At 39.4% G+C, this 24,010-nt stretch overlaps 1 protein-coding gene across 2 annotated transcripts in view; it reads right to left on the bottom strand.

The window, feature by feature from the left end:
* LOC139119094 (structural maintenance of chromosomes protein 6-like) overlaps positions 1–24,010 on the bottom strand; it is a 64,265-nt gene that overhangs the window by 39,025 nt on the left and 1,230 nt on the right. For both annotated transcript variants that reach the window (XR_011548845.1, XM_070682730.1), the window contains exons 2-8: positions 14,234–14,430; positions 6,939–7,053; positions 6,007–6,112; positions 2,943–3,141; positions 2,663–2,743; positions 2,190–2,291; positions 1,407–1,544 (exon numbers count right to left, since the gene is read on the bottom strand). Coding sequence is in view for 1 of the 2 variants with exons in the window: in XM_070682730.1 (XP_070538831.1) it covers positions 1,407–1,544; positions 2,190–2,291; positions 2,663–2,743; positions 2,943–3,141; positions 6,007–6,112; positions 6,939–7,053; positions 14,234–14,401 (909 nt within the window). In the remaining variant the exon portion in view is untranslated. The remainder of the gene's footprint in view (positions 1–1,406; positions 1,545–2,189; positions 2,292–2,662; positions 2,744–2,942; positions 3,142–6,006; positions 6,113–6,938; positions 7,054–14,233; positions 14,431–24,010) is intronic.

Here is a 24,010-nt window from a genome sequence, read left to right as displayed (position 1 = left end):
GCAATTTTATTTAAATTTTTGTGTATAAAATGCTTGCCATGGATGTTGAGGTTGGAATTAAATTCAATATTACCATATTTTATCCATTTTTCTACATATAAACTAAAGGTATATGTACTTATGGTCATAAAACACAAAAAACATAACGATGTTACAGTTTTGGTAAAAATACCACAGTTTCTGTTCCGATGCACATAATCACATGAAATAACTTGTGAAAGAAAGGTTAGGTATTCTGCAATAACATATGTAAGCTAAAAATTCCACAATTTTAACACTGTGTTCCAAAAAACATTTTGAAATTAAGTAAATTTTGAAGTGAAACAGCATAACGCTACTTTTTACAGTTTTTAAAGGCATTTTTGTGGATGTACAACCAAACCTGCACAATATATGCAATATTTCTTTATGTGACTAAGTTAGTTACAACTATTACTATTTATTAGAAACAAATAAGCAATATAATATCAGTCTGAATAGCAGATATATGTCCATAACAAATGAAAATCATCTAGCGCACCCTGATTGTGACTGACCCATTAATACTGTGTATATATACTCAGTCAAGATTTTAATTCCTTTTTATAAACAATATGGTTTCACCCCTTCACAACCATGGTTTGGCCCAAATCCATTGTTCTAAGTGGTGATAGCGGACCTGTTTACAGAAAAGTGGGACGAACAGGTTCTAATTGCTTCATATCAATTAACAAATATTTCATCTAAATTATACCAGTATAATACGCCATATATACTCTACTCAACAATTCAACTTTCTGCATCCATCCCTGTAATACCAATGCCCGGTACAAATCATTGGCCAGACTGGCTCTGAACCTTCAAATCCCTACCCCTGTCAATGCAACAAACCTCCCCGTTATCCTGTCCCAAATAGAACTGATCACAAATGACGTCATTTCTCTCATTAATATGCAAAAATATAAATGTTTATCCGCATTTTCCACAAGAACGATGACAATAAAACCTGCCTGTGTTACAGTGGATACTAAAAGTCACACTCCTTGAAAGGAATTTATGGCTGTCACTACAAGCTGCAACAACAGCAATGCATGCAACAGCAAAATTTGTCCGAATTTCAGGCAGTGGTGTCCAACGTTGTGCGTGTGCAGCTATATTTGGTAACAAACCTGAAATCATGATTAGTACTATTCTGGTTTTTAATAGCTTTACTGTAAATATCAACAAACTGAAATATAAAGTACACACACCTGATGTACAGCACACACACAATGCATGTATATATTACCATCCCATCCTTTTTACTCAGACCTATTGGCATTTGCAACCATAACACACGGCAAAATTTCATGTACAAACCAAAGCCACTGACACAGATAAAGTATTTTGTATTGTTCACCGTCCAAATACTTTTCCTCTCGCCTTACCTTTTCTATTTCAGCAACTTGTGCCCAGGCAGCCATGTGTTCCAGCTTTTCCTTCTTTTCCTTCAGTTTTTCCAGGCTGCCCAGGGCCTTGACTCTGTTTTCCAGCAGGAAGACTTCCTTTTCCAGATCTGGCAAACACTGCAGAATCAACAAAATTGATATTCTGTGAAACATGAAACTTTGGGTAGACATAAAAGCTGGGCCCACTTCAATATTGTATGACATTTGAGTTAACTTGACATCATTGACTGAAGGATTTATCACATGTCAGATACATATAGAGCTTTCTTTTAGCAAACAAAACTTAGCATATTACACTTTATTCAAGCAGGACCTTACGTATCCCCACAGAAGACACAACTGGAAATGATTACATAAATGACTTGAGTAGCTCAATGGTGAAGATCAGCCTGACGAAGTCATCGAGAAAAACTGGATGTTTTAGTTGTAAGAAAACTTAAGTTTGCAGTCTGGTCCATTATTCAAAAGGTTTTGTCAACTGTTTGCAGTACCGGTATGTACAAACTGTACTGGTTGACTAAAGCGAACAGTGAGGTCACATTGGTTGACACAATTTCAATGTTAGAGGGCGCTATATAAGTCACATGCACCAAAATGAAACAGTAGGAATCAACTACGAAACACAAGCGACATTGGCAGTTATAACAGTCACAGATTCAACAGGGAACCAAAGTAAGATCACATCAGCGTGTTTTTATGATATATCTATCTACTTTCTGTTCCTTTTAGCACATGTATGTAAACACAGAAATAATATCAAACCTCCTCTCTCCTCTTGACTGTATCTTTCATCAAGGTTTTCTGTTCCTGTATTGTACTGTAATCGTTTGTCATCTGCTCAAGTTGTGTGGCCTTCAGGAAAAACTGCAATGGTCAAGCACACAAAAATTTACAAATAAAGGCAAATATATAATTTATAAAATACATTGTACAAAACTGCAGATTTGACATTTCAGAATGGTACTGATGGAGACATACAAAAGCCACCAATGAGTGCTCTAAAACATAAGAAAAATTTCCAGGGTATTATTTATACGATTGACACATGCAGACATATAAAAAATTCCCAAATTTTGACTAAAAAGTGTCTGAACAGCAGTGCAATGGAATGTGAAGAAACATAGCTACTTAAGAAGGAACATGTCAATGGCCAGTGCAGTTGCAAAGCACTATGTCTTGTATTTCATATTTCACAAAAAAAAACCCAACTTCATAAATGTGGTACAATCGGACACCTTGTACTTATCATGTGGGTTCTTGGAATGGAGAAAATTCCGACTGGTGTCCTGGTTCAGGATGGCCACTGGGTTATCAACCTGGGAAGACACAGAAACATTCCTGTAAAATATTATTAAGTGTCCTCTGGAGAGAATCCTTCCTCAGAGCAGTTGAATTAGTTGCTATTCACCCACTCATTTCAATCCTATCATACCTTTACCTCGTGTATACCAATCTAAACACCTAAGAAAACAATAGGCTTATACCATGATATTGCTATGAGAAGGGGTGGCCCACCTGTATATTGTACTGATCCAGGATGTAAGATAGGTCCTCTCGCTTTCTTGATATTAGCCTCCCACTGCTTGATTTGAGTTTATACTGCGTAGAGCCATCTGTTGTCAGCCTCCTCTCAACGATGATAGAATCACCGTACAACTCTGGTTTGTAAGCGTCAGTGCCACGATTCCTCAGCTTGATTGCTACTTCTGCAAAACTGTAAAAATTGAAAAAAAAAATTCATGAAATGTTTATGATCAAAATCATAAATATCTTTGTGTATACCAGGTACATCAAGCGGGGAGTGGGGGGGTCGAAATAGCTTTTTTTACCAGGATACACACATTTGCATGTCACGTTTTGCATCAGCATGCATCAGTTTCTCAGTACGTAAACACTGACAGAGCTAGTCTAGTAGTTTATCGAAAAGATATTCCAAGTCAGCCTCCCAATCATCGCATTCATGGTCTTCTTTTCAGATTCATGGAGTATGGCCCATGATTTGTGGGATAAAACTACTTTGAAGCTCGGCATGCTTACAGAGTATTGCATTTCACAATCACGACATTTTAATCCAGAATGACATGTGGCTTCCTGCTCAAAGTCATTCAATTTATTTCATTTGAAACAAGTCATTGACAATGACATAGTCCCCACTTGTAATATGAGTATTAGTTTTGATGGGGCAGGGAAATGTGGTCATTAAGATGTATCACTGGAGTGTATATGTTGAGATCTATGGGCACATAGGTCTATATCGTTGTTCCCAATTTGAAACACATGAGGCATGTCTAAGTTATGGTTCTAAATCGGGAAAAAAGATCAGACCTCTAGCTGTATTGGCCAGCCAAGAAATAAATATGTGCATAAATGAGGTACAAGATGTGACATCTTAACCCTTTTCCTGCCAGACAGTAATAACTGTATCACTTCCCCATCAGCCAAGTCAGTAAAAAGCGGTATTGAGCCAAAACATGACGTATTTTCACCCACTTGGCTTGGTATGTTATAGCATCTTTTGTCCAAAAAAATCAACTTTACAGTATTATGTTTTCAACAGCCTTCAAATGTGCAGTATTATGTTAAAATACATCATATAGAATACGTTGTGTTTCATTAATTTTAACCATCTTGACCTGGTGGTAGAATATGGACTTGGCAGGAAAAGGGATAAGGTCTAATATCCTATCAGAATTGGAGGGTATAGAACTTGTGGTTACTGAGTCATGCATATATATTAATAATCAAGGTCAAACGTCATAAAGTCAAGTGACATTTTGAAAAAAAATTGCATTGCTAATTAATCCCTATATGCCAAAAATCAGACCTCTAGCTCTATTCCCTTGGCCAGAATTAGATGTGTGCATAATTAATGAGGTAAAGCGTGTGTTGTCATAAGGTCTCCCATCCTACTAAATATAAAGGACATAGCACTTGTGGTTACGTATTTATCGACATAAACGTATATTTCAGGTCAAAGGTCATCGAGGTCACATGACATTCGGTCAAAAAATTTCTATCCTATAGTTATCCCTATATACCAAAAATCAGGTAATGTGACATTTTGTCAAAATAATTGTATTGCTAAGTTATCCCTATATACCAAAAATCAGACCTCTAGCTCTATTGGCTTGCTCAAAATTAGATATGCACATAATTAATGAGGTACAATATGTGGCGTCATAAGCTGTCCAATCATACCATATATGAAGGGTGTACCACTTGTGGTTACTGAGTTATGGACAAATATGTATATTTGAGGTCAAAGGTCACCGAGGTCACATGACATTTTGTCAAAATAATTGTATTGCTAAGTTATCCCTATATACCAAAAATCAGACCTCTAGCTCTATTGGCTCGCTCAAAATTAGATATGCACATAATTTAATGAGGTACAATATGTGGGATCATAAAGTGTCCCATCATACTATATATGAAGGGTGTAGCACTTGTGGTTACCGAGTTATGGACATATATATATATTTGAGGTCAAAGGTCACCAAGGTCACGTGACATTTTGTCAAAATATCTGAGATAACTGCGTGAACGGATGGACTCACGGATGGACTCACTGACAGACATGACCCAATCTATAAGTCCCCTGGACTTCATCCGTGAGGACTAAAAACTGTGTCACTGCATCTTTTTTGCAATATGAATACGATGAGAAACTAAATTTTTATTTTTCTTGGCCTTATACATGGGAGTCTATGGACTGCCTTATACATGGGAGTCTATGGACTGCCTTATACATGGGAGTCTATGGAGACTGCCTTATACATGGGAGTCTATGGAGGTGAAAACTAAAAAGTCCTCTAACACGGCCAAATTTGATCGCATTGTGAAACAAATCGACGTGCATCTGTATGGGGTAGGGTACTATCCTTGTGCAAAGTTTGAAAGAAATTGACCTGGGCATCTCTGAGATATCTGCGTGAACGGACGGACACACGGACGCACGCACGCACGGACATGACCAAACCTATAAGTCCCCCCGGACGGTGTCCGTGGGGACTAATAAACTACATAAATTTTGCCAGTTTCAGTGGCCGATTGTACTACATGATTGAACAGTGTCTTGTATAGATCAGAATATATGCTGTATTTTAAACATTTACAGTGTACAGGTTGGTTTGGCAATCTATCTGCACCAAGGTAACATGGACACATGTAATCCAGTGCGCATGTGGATATTTTGAACCCTGATCAAGATGATCAAAACATTTTTAAATCCATAAGGTCACCTTGTGCTATATTCATACACTTGAGTGTAGAAAGTATGAAATACTCCTTCCACATTCCACAGTGGTTTGATTTCTTGGATGTTCAATAGTTCAGAAGATGTCCAGATGTTGATTGTATGTTATAATATTGCATCATTTGTAATGTCAATAATGTCTGTTTATTGTTAGCAAGATTCTAACACAGTCAATCCTTCCTAAAACCCTTCTTGTACAAAAAAGCCAAACCTGACGACAGAAAATACAGGGTTACCAAGGGTTCAATACTTTCTGAGGATAACTGGGTAAATTCTTCACCATGCAGGGTACTGTATGTCCATTATCATTTTTGTAAGACTTACTTCTGTCCGTCTTTGATGAAAGCTTTCACGGAAGATCCTCTGTTTGTGACAGTGGCCTTGCCCCCTAGCCCAACCACCATCGCAGTCAATACGGCACTCTTACCACCTGCAAACCAAGAATAAAATCCACACTGTTATTAAAATCGAGTAGTTCTGTACATATAATCAGAATTTGGCGATTAAAAAACAATTACTGGGAAAAATTTCCCATGTTTTGCTCCTTGAAATTAAAGCCCAATTTTTCAAAAAATTTGTCTCACCTCCAAACTTCAAAATGATAACTCCCAAAAATGTTACAAGAAAATCAATATTTAGAAATTTCGAATCATGAAGCATCCACCTGTGATTATAATACAGCACAATCTATTCATGGCTTCTCAGTCTGAAAGCCCCGACTTTAAAATAATTGTCAAGATTGCTTGAACTTTGACCAATAAGTAATTATTCATGAACTGTCATACTGAATATGGTAATTGCAACAAGAATTTCAATGAAATCAATTTTCAATGGACCAAGCAAACTACTCTTGTCTTGCAATACTGCTGACAAGTCTATTTTGTTATCTCTACTGAATATTCAGCGACTGATTTATAAATGATGAGACCTCAGCTTACAACAATATTTTTAAAGAATTCTGCCAATCATCTTCATTCCAGTTCAATCCTGTTATGCTACTTACAGGAAAATTACATTGCCCATCAAAATATCTGGTCAACTGGGCACTGATCTTTGTGAAACTTTAGTGACAGTCACACCTGGTGGGACAGAGACTGCAGAATGACACGACATATGCTTGCACACAGTTTCCACAAGTAATAAATGTTGGGCACATACTACACACATGACTGAAAGAAAATATTGAACCTCATCATACCGACTGTAAGACCCTGATCATGAGACTAATCATGTGACACTTTTCTTATTCCACTTACTTCCATTGCGTCCCACGATGAAGTTCACGTTCGGACCAAAGTTGAATTCAAGTCGGCTGTGACACATGAAATTCTTCAAGGTAACTCTCTCAATGATGCCAACTTCGGCCTCAACCTGTTAACAGGGAGTGAAAACACAACTTAAGGTAGTGACTCAGGTTCCTTTGTAAATTTTAGCGATTTTGTGATTATTTCATATTCTGAACCCCTGAAATATGATCTTTTTATTAGAGAAAACTGTGAGGTAACATTGTACTGGAAAATGTCTTAAATTTTAGTGAAAACACGGCCTTCTAACCACTGCGCGAGTTATTATTTTCTTTTTGTTTTAACGGTCCGGATTACTGTCAGCTTTATCGTTATACCTTGAGGAGATTATGTAAATTTTACGCACCATGTTGCGCATGCGCGCACGTCTTCATAAGAGACGCTATCCAACATGGCTGATGACTGCCAGCAGTATAAGCAGTGTAGAACGCAAACGGGGCCGAAGAAGCAAAATGGAAAGCTGATGGACGCGATGTTGTGTGTTGGCCGCTACAGCTAACACACAGCATCGTACGCAGGGCTAGCGAGAGAGTTGCCGACATCGACGGTTATTTACGAAAAGTGAATAAAAGACTGGCATTTTTGGAAGCGATCTAGCCACAGGTACACGGGCTTGTTGTATGTTTGTGTTTGTTTGTTTGTGTGTATGTTTGTGTTTGTTTATTTGTTATTTTTAATAAAATAACAGCGAAAAGCTGTTTTGTTAATATTTGTCAATAAAGAGCAGTTTATTTGTTTATTTGTTTGTTTATTTATTTATTTATTTGTTTACTTGTTTGTTGATACGTATTTCCGATGGTTAGGGTTAGGGTTAGGCTTAAGTTAGGGTTAGGGTTAGGGTTAGGGTTAAGTTAGGGTTAGGGTTAGGGTTAGGCTTATTCACTCCCTCTATATATGGAGACAAGGGGAGCAAGTGGGATTCCAACATCTGTATTTTCAAGTCAAGAAAAACACACCAAATAAATGCCGGACAATTGAAATATTGGGTTTGTGGCAGCATCATGTCCTGTACTTACCACACCTATCCTTTAATTCGATGGAAAGGGCAAAAATCGGCGATATTTAGCATCTCTGGTTTCATACCCGAGGCCATAATAGTACATGTCACAGTGGAAAGCGAAATAGCGCAAGAAAACCCGATCATTTTTTATGGTGAGCAAAAGGACTGCAGCAGATCACATGTGAAAACCACAAAAACAAGTGCGACTTTCCCGCATTCCTTGAACTTCTCAACTACAGAATTTTTTAGAGCATCGAGAGTTGGTCGTCTCATCTTCGAAAGCAAGCAAGCAAGCAAGTGACGTCTTGTACTATAGGCACAAAAATCGGCACTAAAATGAACTGGGCAACCATTTCACACTTGGTACGTGCATAAATTACGGGCTGTGAGACCGGAAGTCGAGCGCTTGCGAGAGAGCGAGCGCGCGTCGTCGGCAGAACGCAGACCAGTAAACCATTCCGGCTGTATGATTTTTAAAACTTTTCTCGTCTTGTAACCAGACTCTAACCGTTACCAACAGTGTACAGTTAATATAATTATAAGCTAGATACGTATTTGACAAACAGATTATGCCCTGAATTATCTTTCTAGTGTTTATGGTGTAAATAGTACCCACCGCTTATGCTGACCAGCCTCACGTTTCTACGCACAATTTTCATCATTTTTAGGCGAACTAATGTTTAGGACTTGTCAGAAATTCTCTAACCTGATGCCCAATATTTAACCTAGACCCAGATCGAATGATTTTTTTTTGAAACGCACAAAAATCCGACTTTTTCGGCGATTTTGTGTGAAAAATGGGACGTTTACACAAATCGTCGATTTTCTCAGTTCCGATTTTTGCTATGTATGCGCACCTTCAAATGAGTGTAAGTCGGCGACGCGTGGGCGGATTTCCCCGATTTTTCGCATGCTAACACTTCATGAATAGACCTGAAAAACCGTGTCTTAGATTTTTGATAAACCCCCCTGAAGTGACGATAACTTGACAAACGTGAACAAAAGCCGATAATTTATGCAAAAATCCGACAGTTCACACTTCGAAGGCTCACTGTGCAGAAACAAAAGCGAATTTCAAAATCCAAAACACGGTTTTTCCCCCTGTATATGCAGCTGTCTAGTGCCGTTAACAGATCACTTAGGGGTGCTGCCAATTCTTACTTGTACTCTTTTAGGTGAAAAAATTCAAAATCACATGTTTTTGACTTAACAAACATACCAATGCATGTTTTGACAACTAAACAAAATTTTTACCTTCTTCAAATATAGACCTATTAGAAAATGTACCACATGATGGGTGTGAGACCCTGTTTTCTATGTGAAACTTTTGATCGAAAATATGTGTCAACGAAACTGAGTCACTACCTTAAACATTTCGTGTGCCAGACCTGCAGACATGTGCAGGATCTGCTTATCACCTGGTTGTGTCCAAGACTCCTTGAAATTTATGAATTTTAACATCATTCATCTGACTACAATTAAGAAGACACTACCCATCCAAATGACCATATGACATCTATAATTTGTTTTACTAATTTCGCAGGAAATCTTACTAACAACTCTGTACAATATGCACGTGTCATTACTCACTGAAATTACAATCAGGTGATGATAAATGCTTGATCTCTAGCATTACATTTGCTTTTGTATTCGTATCCTCTTCTCTCCGTTAGGGTACATACATATAGCAGTATTCTCCACAGATTGTGGCGGGGGGGGGGGGGGGAAAGAGGGCTGGCCACTTTGCATAACAATACATGATTTGCATATTCCTTTATTGTGAAAATATATTCTTCTACGTGGTTATTGACGAATGAATAGCACTCTGGAACAAGTCATCGTTGATGACACAGTCCCCACTTGTTAATGGGTACTTTCATTACACAGGGCTCGACATAAGCGCTAGCCCACTAGCCCCAGGCTAGTAAATTTTCGAGAGGACTAGTAAAATGTCTTCGGAGGTAGTCCTGCGGACTAGTGCAATTTTCAAGTTCTGTAGCTGTCCAGGAAAGTTTATCGCTACAAAACTAATGGGACGCCGGGCCACTCATTCGATAAGAATGAACCAAGCCTCGAACATTTTATATAAAAATAAACTAACTTTTACCCAAACAAATTGGACAGTGAAACAGTGAAGCAAACTTTATTGATCACCAACTTAAAATGAAACAGTTTACCTGCTACGGAGAATCAAATTGTACTGTACATGCCAGTAACATGGCCCCGGTCTGCACGTCGTGTATTTTGGTTTGCTTGAAGCTCATCACTTCGCCTAAAAACATGAGCAACCCCACAATTTCGTTCAAACACTGTATCCTTGCCTTTCAAAGAAGATTTTTCTCAAGATTTCTTCAGGGGCATTCCCAAACAACACCTCCGATAGTTCGTAGCCAGCTTGACCCTGCTTTAGAATGCCTCCACATGCTGACCTCCATATATAGTCAAGACCCCCTAGCTTGATTGAAGCTGATCTTAAAAAGAGCCATCTAGCTTGCCAAAACAGTGCTATGGCAAGTTGCTACTGCTTGTACAGGTGAGGGAATTCCTCACAGATAATAACTTGGTGCTAGCAACTTATTGTTTTGCCATTTTAGTGGAAAAGTGTAAATTATTGGGGCAATAACAGTGAAGTGAACCTTAAAACAGTAGTGAAAAAACAACGTATGAAATGGGTGTATCAGACTGTTGTATCCAATCACTTCTGGGAGTCATTGGTTATTTTTGTGCTAATCACATTTTGTTACCAGTAACTGGTAAAAACTCATAAAAGACACAAGCACATGAAATGGTAAAATGCAACATTTTTACTATTAAAAACAAAATTTTTCACAAACCATTATTACAAATGAGAGGTCCTCCCACAAGCTGGTCAATTTTAAAATGTGATAAGCTTATATGTCAAAAATATGAAGGCACTCCACTGGAACATTTGTGAATGGCTGTATGAATTTCAGTTCTGGAGAAACAAATCTGTCCCCACCATGACAAACATGTTCTTTGCAAATTAATGGTGCACTACCTGAGCTATGAAGGATTCATCCCTACCTCTGATTTTATTCTTGATGGCAATAGGCTATTTTCATGACCTCTCCTCCTACACAGGACATTTCATTCAGGTTATTTTTGTGGTTTATATATGATTCAAAGTTAAACATTTTGCAGTAAGCAAATGTGCTAGTCTTGCATGAAAGTTAGTTATTGGGTTTAAAAAACCGTTGCGACAAAAAATATGAGAATGGTCATATACACCTCTTTACAACATGAGAGCAACATTTGGCTTTGCTTGAGCAGGACTAGTAGATTTCATTTAGGACTACTAAAAATGAACTGCTACTAGTCCTTCGGGCTAGTGGATGATTTGACCTTGCGTCGAGCCCTGTTACATGTCCTCAGAGAGGATAGAGTCCTCTTCATTAATTAGGTCTGTGATAAAATACTTTGATACAGATGGCACTCAATGACCAAGAATGAGTTCCATGGTGATGAAAACATAAAACCAAAGTAGGCCACCATCCTAAAGTTCATAAAATGAGTCTACTAGGAATTAATCAACAGGATGTTGCAAAACATTTTTGCATACAATCCTAACACTTAACAGATTATCAGTTGTACCATTTTCATAAAGTTTGATGCAGTATTTACAACACTATGAGATCAACATCTGTATCAAGTTTCATCACATTTGACGTTGTATTAATTTGTGGCTATATCACCCTAATTAGGAAAGTTCATTACTTATGCAAATACAAATTAATTAAAATGACACTGATAAATGTCTTTTTCAGTGTTAAAGCAATGTGAGCTTAACATCTGTACAAAGTTTCATGAATTTGATGCAGTATTTCTTGACATATCAGCCTATTTACGAAACTTCAATAATTGACATGTTACTGCTACATGACGTGAAACAAATTGAGGAGCATATGTATGAAATAGGTCAATGTCCTTGCACCAACTTTGAATGATACATACTGGTGGCAATATGTCTGAGTTATGGCTCTGTACAAAAGAAAATTGTAACAAATTCACCGCCATGCAGCGATATTTGATCTTACTGTTTAAAAAATCAACAATATATCTACGACATAAGTCAATGTACATGTACCAACTTTGAATAAGATCAGTTGAGACTTGCCAGAGTTATGGCTCTCGACATGAAACAACCATAACGAAATTGCTACCATGTCGCCATATTGGACCATCTCGTGAAACCAATCGATATACATATGTATAAATAAGTCAATGTCCTTGTACCAACTTTGAATAAATTTGCTTGATACATGTCTGAGTTATGGTTCCGGACATGAAAAAATCGGAAAAAATGGCCACACAGCGGCCATATTGGATTGTATCACAAAACAAATCAATGTGCATATGTATGACATAGGTCGATGTCCCTGTACTAAGTTTAAATAAAATCGGTGAATAAAATCAGTTGAGACGTGCCCAAGTTTTGGCTAAGGACACGAAAAAATTGTAACCAATATGGCTGCCATGCAGCCATATTGGATCATATCATGAAACAAATTGACGTACATATGTATGACATAAGTCAATGTCCTTGTACCAACTTTGAATAAAATCGGTTGAGATATGCCTGACTTATGGCTCTGTACATGAAAAAATCGTTAGAAAATGGCTGCCTGGCGGCCATATTGGATTGTATCACAAAACAAATTGACGTGCATATCTATGACATTGTTCAATGTCCTTGTACCAACTTTGAATAAAATCGGTTGAGATATGCCTGACTTATGGCTCTGTACATGAAAAAATTGTTACAAAATGGCCGCCTGGCAGCCATATTGGATCGTATCACAAAACAATTGATGTGCATATCTATGACATTGGTCAATGTAGTTGTACAACTTTGAATAAAATCGGTTGAAACATGTCGGAGTTATGGCTCTGTACATGAAAAAATCGTTAGAAAATGGCTGCCTGGCTGCCATATTGGATCGTATCACAAAACAAATTGACGTCGGATCTATGACATTGGTCAATGTCCTTGTACCAACTTTGAATAAAATCAGTTGAAACGTGTCTGAGTTATGGCTCTGTACATGAAAAAATCGTTAGAAAATGGCCGCCTGGCAGCCATATTGGATCGTATCACAAAACAAATTGATGTGCATATCTGTGACATTGGTCAATGTCCTTGTACCAACTTTGAATAAAATCGGTTGAAACATGTCTGAGTTATGGCTCTGTACATGAAAAAATCGTTATAAAATGGCCGCCTGGCGGCCATATTGGATCGTATCACAAAACAAATTGACGTGCATATCTATGACATTGCTCAATGTCCTTGTACCAACTTTGAATAAAATCGGTTGAAACATGTCTGAGTTATGGCTCTGTACATGAAAAAATCGTAATAAAATGGCTGCCTGGCGGCCATATTGGATCGTATCACAAAACAAATTGACGTGCATCTGTATGACATATGAAGTAATTCTTGTACCAAGTTTGAATGAAATCGCTCCTTGCATCTCTGAGATATCTGCGTGAACGGACGGACGCACGCACGGACGCACACACGCACGCACGCACGCACGCACGGACGCACACACGCACGGACACGACCAAACCTATAAGTCCCCCCGGACGGTGTCCGTGGGGACTAATAACCTAGAGGCGGTCCCACCTCTCAAAATCACCTTGTGGAGAACCCTGCAGAGACAAGCTAAGGGACCGTCTCAGATTGTGGCGTAAGTTCAACAAGCCAAATTCATTCGTTTAGGGGGGAGGGGGTTTGACCTCGATTCAATTAGTGAACTTCGCTTTCGCACTTTTATTTTGTCATTACAAGTACTCTTTACATTATATGTAAAAATGAACAAAAACTGCACACTTGTACCAACAAATTTTGCTGTAACTGTTTCCAGCTCGGTGGTGTCATGGCATGGTTAGTACTCAAATTTAATTGATTATGTGATGATATAATGTGCTCAGTGGATACATATTCTTCAGTAGCTATAGCAAAATGCTACATTGTACTCTCAGGCAGACATCAACATTTCACACTTTTGAACTTTCATTTAGGGGGAGGGGGTTTTGATGTAAACGAAGAAATTTTGTTTCTTGAACTTATGCGACAATCTGAGACGGTCCCTAAGACGATGAGTCCATTCTAATTCCTGCATCTTATTTTTGTTATTGAGGACTAGGACACATCCTGATACTACCTCCCACTACCCTCATGATTTTCCTTTCTACCAGGGATAGAGGCTACAATCCTTCTTACCATTGTGGGAGGGACAAAGTCTGGATTCTGGGATTGATCCATCTCATCACTTTCTTCCCCCTCCTCATCTTCCTCCCACTCTTCAACTCTCCGTGGCTCCTGCAGACGCACCCTCTTGGTTGGGGGAGCATTTTCATCCGTTTGTGATCTGTGTCTTCTAGTAGTCATCTTCTACATCCATAAATTGGACAGATATCCTGTGAATTGGACAGATTTCCCGTGTTATTAGACATATTTCTGCTGAATTGAACGGATATCCTGTAAATTGGACAAATGTCCTATAAATTGGACAGATATCATATGAACTGGACAGATATCCTGTGAACTAGACAGATATCTGTAAAATGAACAGATATCCTATGAATTGGACAGATGTACTATGATTTGTACAGATATCCTATGATTGAATTGGACATATATCCTGTCAATTGGACAGATATCCTGTATATTAGACATACGGTACTTCTGGTGAATAGGAAAGATATTAAGTGAATTCAATAGATATCCTGAGAATTAGACAGATATACTATGATTTGGACAGATATCCTATCTTTTGTACAGATATCCTGTGAATTGGACAGATATTCTTTGAATCTGACAGATGTACTATGATTTGGACAGATATCCTATGAATTGGACAGATATCCTGCGAACTGGACAGATATCCCCTGAATTGGACTATAGACAAAATACATCTCCCTGCAAAATCATGGGTTAGAAATTAAAGCTAATCTGAGGTTAGAGATCAAATACATGTGCCACCTATTTTTTTCTGCCTAATAAGTGAATTTGCCAATAAACTGGTGTAGTGTACCTGTGACAATTACTGGAATGGTACATGAAGTACAACTGGACTTACCTTGATACTAATCCTGGGGAACAAGGTATGACAAAATACCAATAAGTCCCCTTGATTTTTAAACACTATTAACTTCTACTTCACAGAAACAGCTGATAATTTAGCTTCAAAACTACAATCACAAAATGTTTGAGAAAAGCACATTCTCAAATCCTGAAAATGTTTAAAATTCAACCATGAAGATTGTTGGGAAGCAGGTTTTGGAGTATCCCAAATTAACTATTGCACATTTCAAAAGCTTAAAATGGCTAACTCAGGAGGCCAGAAAAGAAGATAACATGTACATTTCATTTATAAATTATATAAGTTATAAGTTCAAAAAAAGTTACTGCCTTTGACATTGCTTATATAGAGGTACTGGCTTCCCTATTTTCATTCATCTACATTAACTCTACAGTACGGTAGTTTGCATACTACTACACTTGAAACTCTCATAAAATTTCAACATCCTCCAAAAAATTCTCAATTCCCGATTCATTCATTCATTCATTCATTCACAACGCAATGAGAATAAACAGAAATAAAAATACTTTATCGTGCTCAATGCGAATACACAGGAGTTAAAACTGCTTTCTTGTTCTCAAAATTTAAGGATATTGCTATGTGAATATCTCCATAGAGAGAAATCAGAAAACTTAAAGCGCAGTGGTCGTCGCGCTGCGCATCCTCCTGAGGGGGTCCCCCTCTGTTGTAAACAAATCCAAGAACGCCGCACATGTTACGGGTTGATTTTAATGTTTGCGATATTGCCGCTTGTTAAAATGGCGGCTGATCTGTCACAAGCATACCAACTAACCAAATGTAACACGCAATAAAAGGTCAATTAATCTAAGTTAAATATCTGCTGAATATTGAACAATAATTGCGCGCTGGATCGAGATCACATTTGCTCATGATTTTCTTGAATCAGTTGATTGGGGCTCGGCTACTGTTATCGCTCGAGCCATAGAGCTAGACGTACGCATGTGTACGCATGTATACGCCAACAGACTATTAACGACCGGGCGCTAGTTTTCGACATCGCTAGCAAGGACGAGAGCTTTCATTTCAAGAGGCCCGACATGAGTACAAAGACAACAACCCAAACTACAGAAATCTACAGCTCGCAGAGCAATGCCCGCTGCAGCAAGAAGCATCTCTGCATCTGTTCCGTTCCGTGGTCTGTATGAACGTCCGCGCGTCCGTGTCAAACCGGGTATATGGCGCGCTACGCTCGGCTGTGGAGAATCCAACTCAACTACAAAGTTTACCCCGTTTGGGGGTGCAAACGAGAATTCCGAGTACAGGTATCAAGTCAAGCGAAGGACCTTTCATAGGTCTTCTTGTTATGTGGGGGTTATCTCACTTGAAAGAGGATTCAGACCTACCCGGCAATCAGGAGGTACAACAACGAAGTTTGCCCAGCACCGGTAGGCCTACACCAGCTAGCGGTTGGATCACTGCCATGACCGTGCACAGGACCGGGGCACGGGATCTCTCGATACGTCTATGCACGGTGTAGCCGTGCAATTTTCCTGCCAAATGCCGCGAAAACCCGCTCGTTTTGTCTGTTGTTTCCTGTCATTTTACTATTTCTTACCACGTAATACTAGGAGAAGACATGGTCATCAACAGTTGGTTGTGGGCCAAGTCGTCGCGGGCCGGTACGTGTGGGACCGGATTCTCTATATCCGTGTACGTCAACGCGGTGACCGTCTCCCAACAACATCTCCCGTGTCCTGCTCTGGCTTGCCGATCATGGTCTTGAGTGTAACCTTTGTGTTAGGCATTGTGCTTGTTGCTGGTCTACATATATAGGCACTGTTGATCATTTTAGTTATGTATTTTCACTGTACTGTACATAGCATTGTGTACAACCAGTGTGAACGCGCGCGATCAAACCCATTTGTTCACTGTGTCTTCGTGCAGTAAACTCAGCGACATAATGTGCTGAGTGTAGTGTCCCAATGTTCGTAGCTCTACACGAGTTTATCGATAGAAATACACCACTGAAGTTCGTTTCCGATCTTAATAGTTTACTATTGCATGATGTTGAGTCTTACAAAGGCCTTAACAAAGTGGGGGACTGCTCCCATCTCACTCCTATTGAAGTTGAGAAGACTTATGTTTACAAAAATTTATGTTTATCAACAAAAAAATCACGCACGCGCAGCGCGACGACCACTGCGAAAACTTTAACAGACTAAAAGACACAATATCCACGTGAATAAACCATGTTGCATTGTGGGTAATCCCTACGATCTGTCAGAAGGACCATCATGAACCAAACAGATTTTTAGCTAGCTCCTGAGAATTAATTGTTACATGTTGACTTATTCACACCAGCTGTCAGATTCCTGCCACAAACACATTTTGTATAGTCGGAACATGTAACTTCACCATTTGACCTTCGACCTTGATTCTCATTTGTAACTCACTGATGAAAGCTTGGGGGGTGAACGAAAGTCTATTGAACTGACCAGAGGAAGCACATACCCAATCGAGTCAATGATAAACAGAACTGTAGATTAAAAACATTCTCTCAATGGCAACGTATCCAGAAACACATTCTTCAAATATTAGACTGACAAGTTTATCATCAATATTTAGCTTTTCTTGTAGTATCTTTCCATTTGGACTGATTCATCTGGTCAGTGGAGTGAGCAGACTTACATGTAATTACTGTCACTTTGTATGACATTCATCCCTTGACAGACTACAGCAGTATCAACATTAACAATACTTTGTCAGTGTCTACAATGAGGCTCTGAGACAAAAAACATGGGTCAGAATGCTGTCCTGACATCAGAGGTCGCGCTAGGATTTTTGGCTGCGCGTATTTTTGACGCGTCCATAAAAAATGTCGCGTCGAAACATCAAAATTACGCGTAAACTTGAGTAATGGCCCATTTATTTGAACACTGTATGTAACAAGTTGTCACATTGACGTAGAAAGCGAGATAAGCTTTACATGTTTACATAGTGGGGTCATGCCCTTTACAAAATTAACGTTCAACACCGTGTCAACAATAAATCAAGTCTCGATATTTGACTGAGACTGGGAAAAATAAACAAACATGGTAAGTATTCTTCACATCTTTGAACAGGAGAAAATGTTATCATAACTATACTGTAAAACCAGCGTGACGGAGACACCAGAAGACAACTCTGCAGTCACGGAGAGACGAAATGCCCATGGAAATATCAGTAATGGAGTCAACACAACATTTTAGTATCTCACTGTCTAATAAAATTGTACTTTACACAACTGTCTTTAATCAACCTCATCATTTCTTCCTTTGTTTCACATTAAATGTTGTCACCGCGCGATCGATGTCGAAGTCTGCTAATGGCGGTCCGTGTATTGAAATTAGCATGAGTGTATTGACATGATCGTCCGTCAGCCGAGATCGCCTGGCTGTCTTGATCCTATTTTGAGTGCTAAATCCCCGCTCACATGGTACACTAGACATCGGCAAAACAAGTGCCACATTTGCCAGTGATTTGAATGATGGGAAAATATCCCCGTAATCTTCGATGAGAACGCGACAGGCATCATCAAAGTTTCCAATGCCGTGTCCCACCAATGATCGCTTTACGGTGGCAAACTGTTCGCGTAATTGATTTCCGTCAAGCAGTGGCGCGATTGCCACACCAGCATCATTGACCTTTGGTGTTCCGAAGTAGTCTGCCAACACTGCGATTTCGGCGATCGCGTACTCGTTCAAGTTTTCATTTGGATAGTTTCGGACATTCAAAACCTTGTCAAGGCAGCTCAATAAATTGAGATCTTCCTCTGGAAAGCGATCCCTCAGACTTGCGGTGAGATGCGCGATAAAATCCACGCGTACTCGGCCGTAGGCTGCAACATTGGTGTCACTGGCATATGTCAGGAGGTGCCTCTGAAGTAGCGATTTGACTCCCGAAATTCCCGATCAAAATTTCGCTCATTGACGCCTGACATTTGACCACGCTGTAATTCATCAAGGCTGGCGATCGTAGCGTTTACCATGGTTTTACCAGCGATAAGTTAACATTTTCCCGCTGAAAGACCAAATTCAGTCGATCCATGATTGGCAGAACATCAGCCAATGTGTGCGTCAAAGCAATGAACGCGTACTGCTTTAACTGTCGGACAATTCCGTCAGCAGTAGGATTAGTGCGAGCATCTTCATCGAGCTCCATGACAAGGCTGGCCAATTGCTCTGAATTGATTTCACGGCGCGTGATAACGATAGCCAGCGCACAGAGCACGGTTGTTTTAGGCTCAAGAAATCAAGATTGTCGAGTGCGCGGTTAAGTTCCCTCAAACGTTCGTATCTCGAGGCAGAGTACTCGAAGTAATTGTACACAGAATTCACAGTACGTCGATACTTTGCTACTTGTTCAACGCCCTTTGAAGCGTCCGACGAAGCAAGAGCGACTCGGTGAGCGGCGCAGTGGACTTGTGTCAAGTACGGGTTTACCCTACGCATACGTACTCCCACTCCGTTATGGCGACCTGTCATGACCGAGGCTCCATCAGAGCCAAGACCGATTACCTTCCTTGAATCGATGTTTCGTCGCTCAAGCTCTGCGAAAATTGCTGCAGTCACTGTCTCCGCATTACCAGCTGGGATAGTAATGTTACCCGAAAAAACGTTCTTCGGTTTCGCGTCCGCAATAATTCTCAGAAACACGATAAGTTTTTTATCAATGGTCACATTTACAGTCTCGTCAACTATGACTGATATTAGCGGACTGGCGTTAATTTCACGTTGAAGATCTTCGTTTATAACATAAGCGATTGCTTCTTGCATTTCAGAAACGCTACTGTGGTGTTTGTACAGGGGTGCCTCCAATAGTGCCTTGCAGTCGTTTTGTAGCTGAAGTTCGATAAGTGATGAAAACAAATCATCTGCCATTTCGTTTTTTGCCATCATATATACCGTACGAATCATGCCAGCGTGCGAATCTTTTCTCCTATCAGCATTTTGCTTGACGACGGTTTCCATGCGTGACTTCAGCGGCTTAGATTTTACCGCAATTTATGATCTTCTCTTTCTCGATGTCGTGTGAGCGCCGATCGCTGGAGGTCGCCACATCCTTCAACACTTGTGAAAGCATTATTCATTCCACTGCAACGGCATATAGAGCAAAACATTCGATCGACTTCATGGCCGTCAATTTTCAGTTTCTGTTTTTTCAACCACACGAACTCCGTCTCCCACTCGGGTCGGTACTTTCTCGCCGTCGCGGATTTTGCTCTTTTCTCAGGAGGGCTGCTTGCGACCTCTTGGCTGGACATGCCAGAGGCCGAGCCAGGTTCGGGTGACTGTGGCGTGTCATTGTCTGGAGCCGGTGCCGCCCGTTCACGGGCTGGGCCGAAATTGAAGGAAAATAAACTGGATTGAATTTTCTTTGACATCGCTTCAATAATTCTCTGTTCACTACTAACAAACAATTTCGTTTGAATCTGTGACTGCGAGATCCGTTAAATGTCATATTGGTCAAAAGACGTCCTTTATTACAATGTTGCAATCTTTGTGGGGTTTTCCACGTGCTTACACGATCCGACGCCGTAAAAGTCGCTCATCGAACCTCAGTTTAATACAAAGCTGGTTCAGTCTCAGTCGACGTAATCTATTATTTCAATCCAATAGTATTTAAAAAATCCGGTTGCACTAATTTTTTTGTAAACTGCAACAATTATGAGCGATGAAATAATGAATCAGATCTGAGATAAACAATCGAAGTTTGTTATGGGGTCATGACAGGTCGCCAAAACAACGTAGTAATTATTCGTATCATCGTAAATTTTTGTACTTGACAAAAGTCCACTGGGTTGCTCACCTAGTTGCCCTTGCTTCGTCCCACACTTCTGCCAAGGGGTATTTAACAAGTAGCGACGTATCGACGCTCATGTGACCCACTGAGCTAAAATGTTTCAATCACTATACAGTCTCCTTTGTGACAAGACAAAACAAGGGGTTCTAATTTTATGTATACTGTAACGACAAGAATACAATATGATACAATTTCACAGATTCAATGTCTGCGTGCACGTGCATTTGTCAATCAAACATGGCTGATTTCAATGGATATAACTCCATATTGGTGGTCTATGGTCAACTGCGTGAGTGTGGCAAGCCGTGAATTGAACGTCTCATGCGGCCGATGTGCGCGTCAAGCTTGACGCGTCAACTCATATTTTCGCGTCAAATGAATATTTTCGGCGTCAAATACGCGTGATTTACGCGTAAACGCGACCTCTGTGACATTGATAAGTTAAGCCTGTAAATGCTTATTTCTTATTTACCCTTTGAGAGCTATTTGGAGTCAGTTTATGTTGCCCTTATGGAAATAATATCAATGATTGTTTTAAATTCTAAACAATTTTTTTCAGATTTTTCCCAAAATTTGGTCAAAAATTGTAGCCGATGAAAAGTTATGTCCTTTTGGTCCAAAACTATCAAAAAAATTAAAGAAAATATCATGGAAATTGGTAAAATGTTACAGTGAAATTTTGGTGGGAAAAAATACAGCACCATTAAAGGATGTACGATCGGAAAAAGTAAAAGTAATGTCAATTTTTTCAAATGGGGATTTTTGAATACCTACATATGTGAATAGTCCAAAACTGGGAAAAAAACATGGGGTCACCGCACTTGTTTTTTTACAAAATGACATTAAAAATTCACGGTTTTTCACAAAATCACTAAAAATCAATAAAACAGGTCATCATTTTCATATTTATATCATGATTGCATTTTTAACGTTTACACTGTAAAAGAATAAAGAAATTATAAACCTAAGCAAGTGTGAAGATTTTACTTACATTTAAATTGAGTTAAAAAGTCATCATATTTATTTTTTAACCAAAATTGCAACAAATATGCCCCAAATTTTAGGAATGGGAGAGGGTAATTTATTAATTATTGATAGTTTCTACTAATGTCAATTTTCTCAAACTTTGCCAAATAATAGCTCTTTTTGTGAATTTTTCAAAACCACATTTTGTTTAGTAGGTCACCGAGCTCGATTTTTCAAATTTTGCAAAATCTAACTAGGATTTACAGGTTCTAGCGATAAACCGTACTCTCTCGAGTTCGTCGCGCAAGGGCGCTCTTCAATTGCTGCTGACCTGCAGTGGCTACCTGGGGCTACCTGCAGTGGCCTTGTCCAGGCATGGTTATGATTCAAGCCTACCTGTAAACTTTAATGAGAGGGAAATGACAGAACAAAGCAAAGACTTTTAGGTTCTTCTAATTTTTAGAGTCAATATATAATACAGCATACCAATCGCGTAATATTTATTGCCGTGACGCTTATCGGTGGGGATTAGGTTGACTTCGATGCAGTCTAAGTAGACTAAGTTGTCACACACTACGTGGAGCCAGGAGCTGAGGCCGTGAACTTGACGTTTCTCCAATACACGATGACAATCGTAAAGGCAAGCCCGCAACTGACACAAGTGTCAAGATTTTCGGCTAGTTCACTCAAATCGACAATGCGACGGCCATTCTTCCATTCTCCGGTAGGTCTAGTCTACTAGCGACACTATCATTGGAATTATAACCACGACCTGCTTTTGTATAGCGAATCAGACGTCACACTTCTGACTTACGCTGTACAGGCTACAGTCATGTTGCATTTTTTTTTATCTCTTTGCTGAATTCTCGTTCCTTCCAGCGTGTTTTGAGGGCACGCTGAACATTTTCTCGACGTGATTTTCCTTTACCTGCAGACGACATTTTGTACAACGCAAAAACGTTCGGAACGTCACTATGCGCGCGTGGTTACTATGGATACATTTCTGCGCAGAAATCGGCGCAGTACGCTTATATTTTTCCGATCGTACATCCTTAAAGGAATGTTTATTATGGCACGACCACTTGAGGTGTGTGGCATTTATTTGCATCTTATCATAGCCCCTGAAGTGAAAACAATGGGGCAATGCAGTTTTTAGGAAATTTTTCTAAATTTGAATAAAAAAGTATCACTGGCAGCATGGAAACTACTCTACAAATTTAGAGGAAATTTTCAAATCACAAAAAAGATTGATCAGCAAGTATGTATTGAAGAGCAAACCTGTGACTCACACAGAACATGAGCAAGATATTTCACCTATTATTAATGAACATGGTCTTGATCATCATGTGTAATATTGCATCACAATGCTACCAAACTACCAGGCTGCCAATAGCTACTTTCCAATGGCTACTAAGTGGTGCTTTATAGGTGTAACAGTGTGGCAGTCAAATTGGCATTTTAATACCAGTCTTCAATTACTTCTATTCTTGTTATTATGTAACTTCTTTTTACCTTCAGGAGAAACTATCCATGATGATAAGACGTTTTACTAATTCAATATTGCTTTTGCCAACTGGACAAAAAGTTTCCTTGCCCTGCCGAAATTGGTCCCTCTTGGTGGAAGCACCCTGCTGTGTAATGAGCAGGAATTGTTTTTGCCGTTTCTACCAGTATGGCATCTGGGGATCATCAATCTCATGGCCTGACAGTGGGCAGTGCATTCCGATCAGTCCATTATAGGGAAATTTGGCGGGAAAACTGCCAATGAGGATATCATGTGGCATTACCAGACAGCACTTGTGGTTGATCAAATAAACAAAACAAACTATGTAACTATGAGGTTACCTGGTAGTCTTTGGTGGAATGTTATCATGTTATCATCAAGGACTTTGAACACATACAGAAAAAAAGGCCAGTATGAACCAACAGATTTGTAAGGCAAAGGAAAAGTTTACAAAACATATTTTATTTTGAATATTCATGTTCAGTTTACTTCAGTCATATTGTTTGTGTTTTTAAAAATTTGCTCTTGCGACGTCCCAAACTGTTAGCTCGCCATTTGATACGTTCATGCACAAAGGGACTGTGGTTATGGCTGGCCACTGGGCCCTTGACCGTGCATCATTGTAAAACTAACGGTTTGGGAC

This window comes from Ptychodera flava, chromosome 19 (assembly GCF_041260155.1).
Source record: "Ptychodera flava strain L36383 chromosome 19, AS_Pfla_20210202, whole genome shotgun sequence".
Classification (NCBI taxonomy): Eukaryota; Metazoa; Hemichordata; class Enteropneusta; family Ptychoderidae; genus Ptychodera; species Ptychodera flava.
The sequence above is the reverse complement of the archived record's forward strand: the minus strand, read 5'-3'. Positions and strand labels throughout refer to the sequence as shown.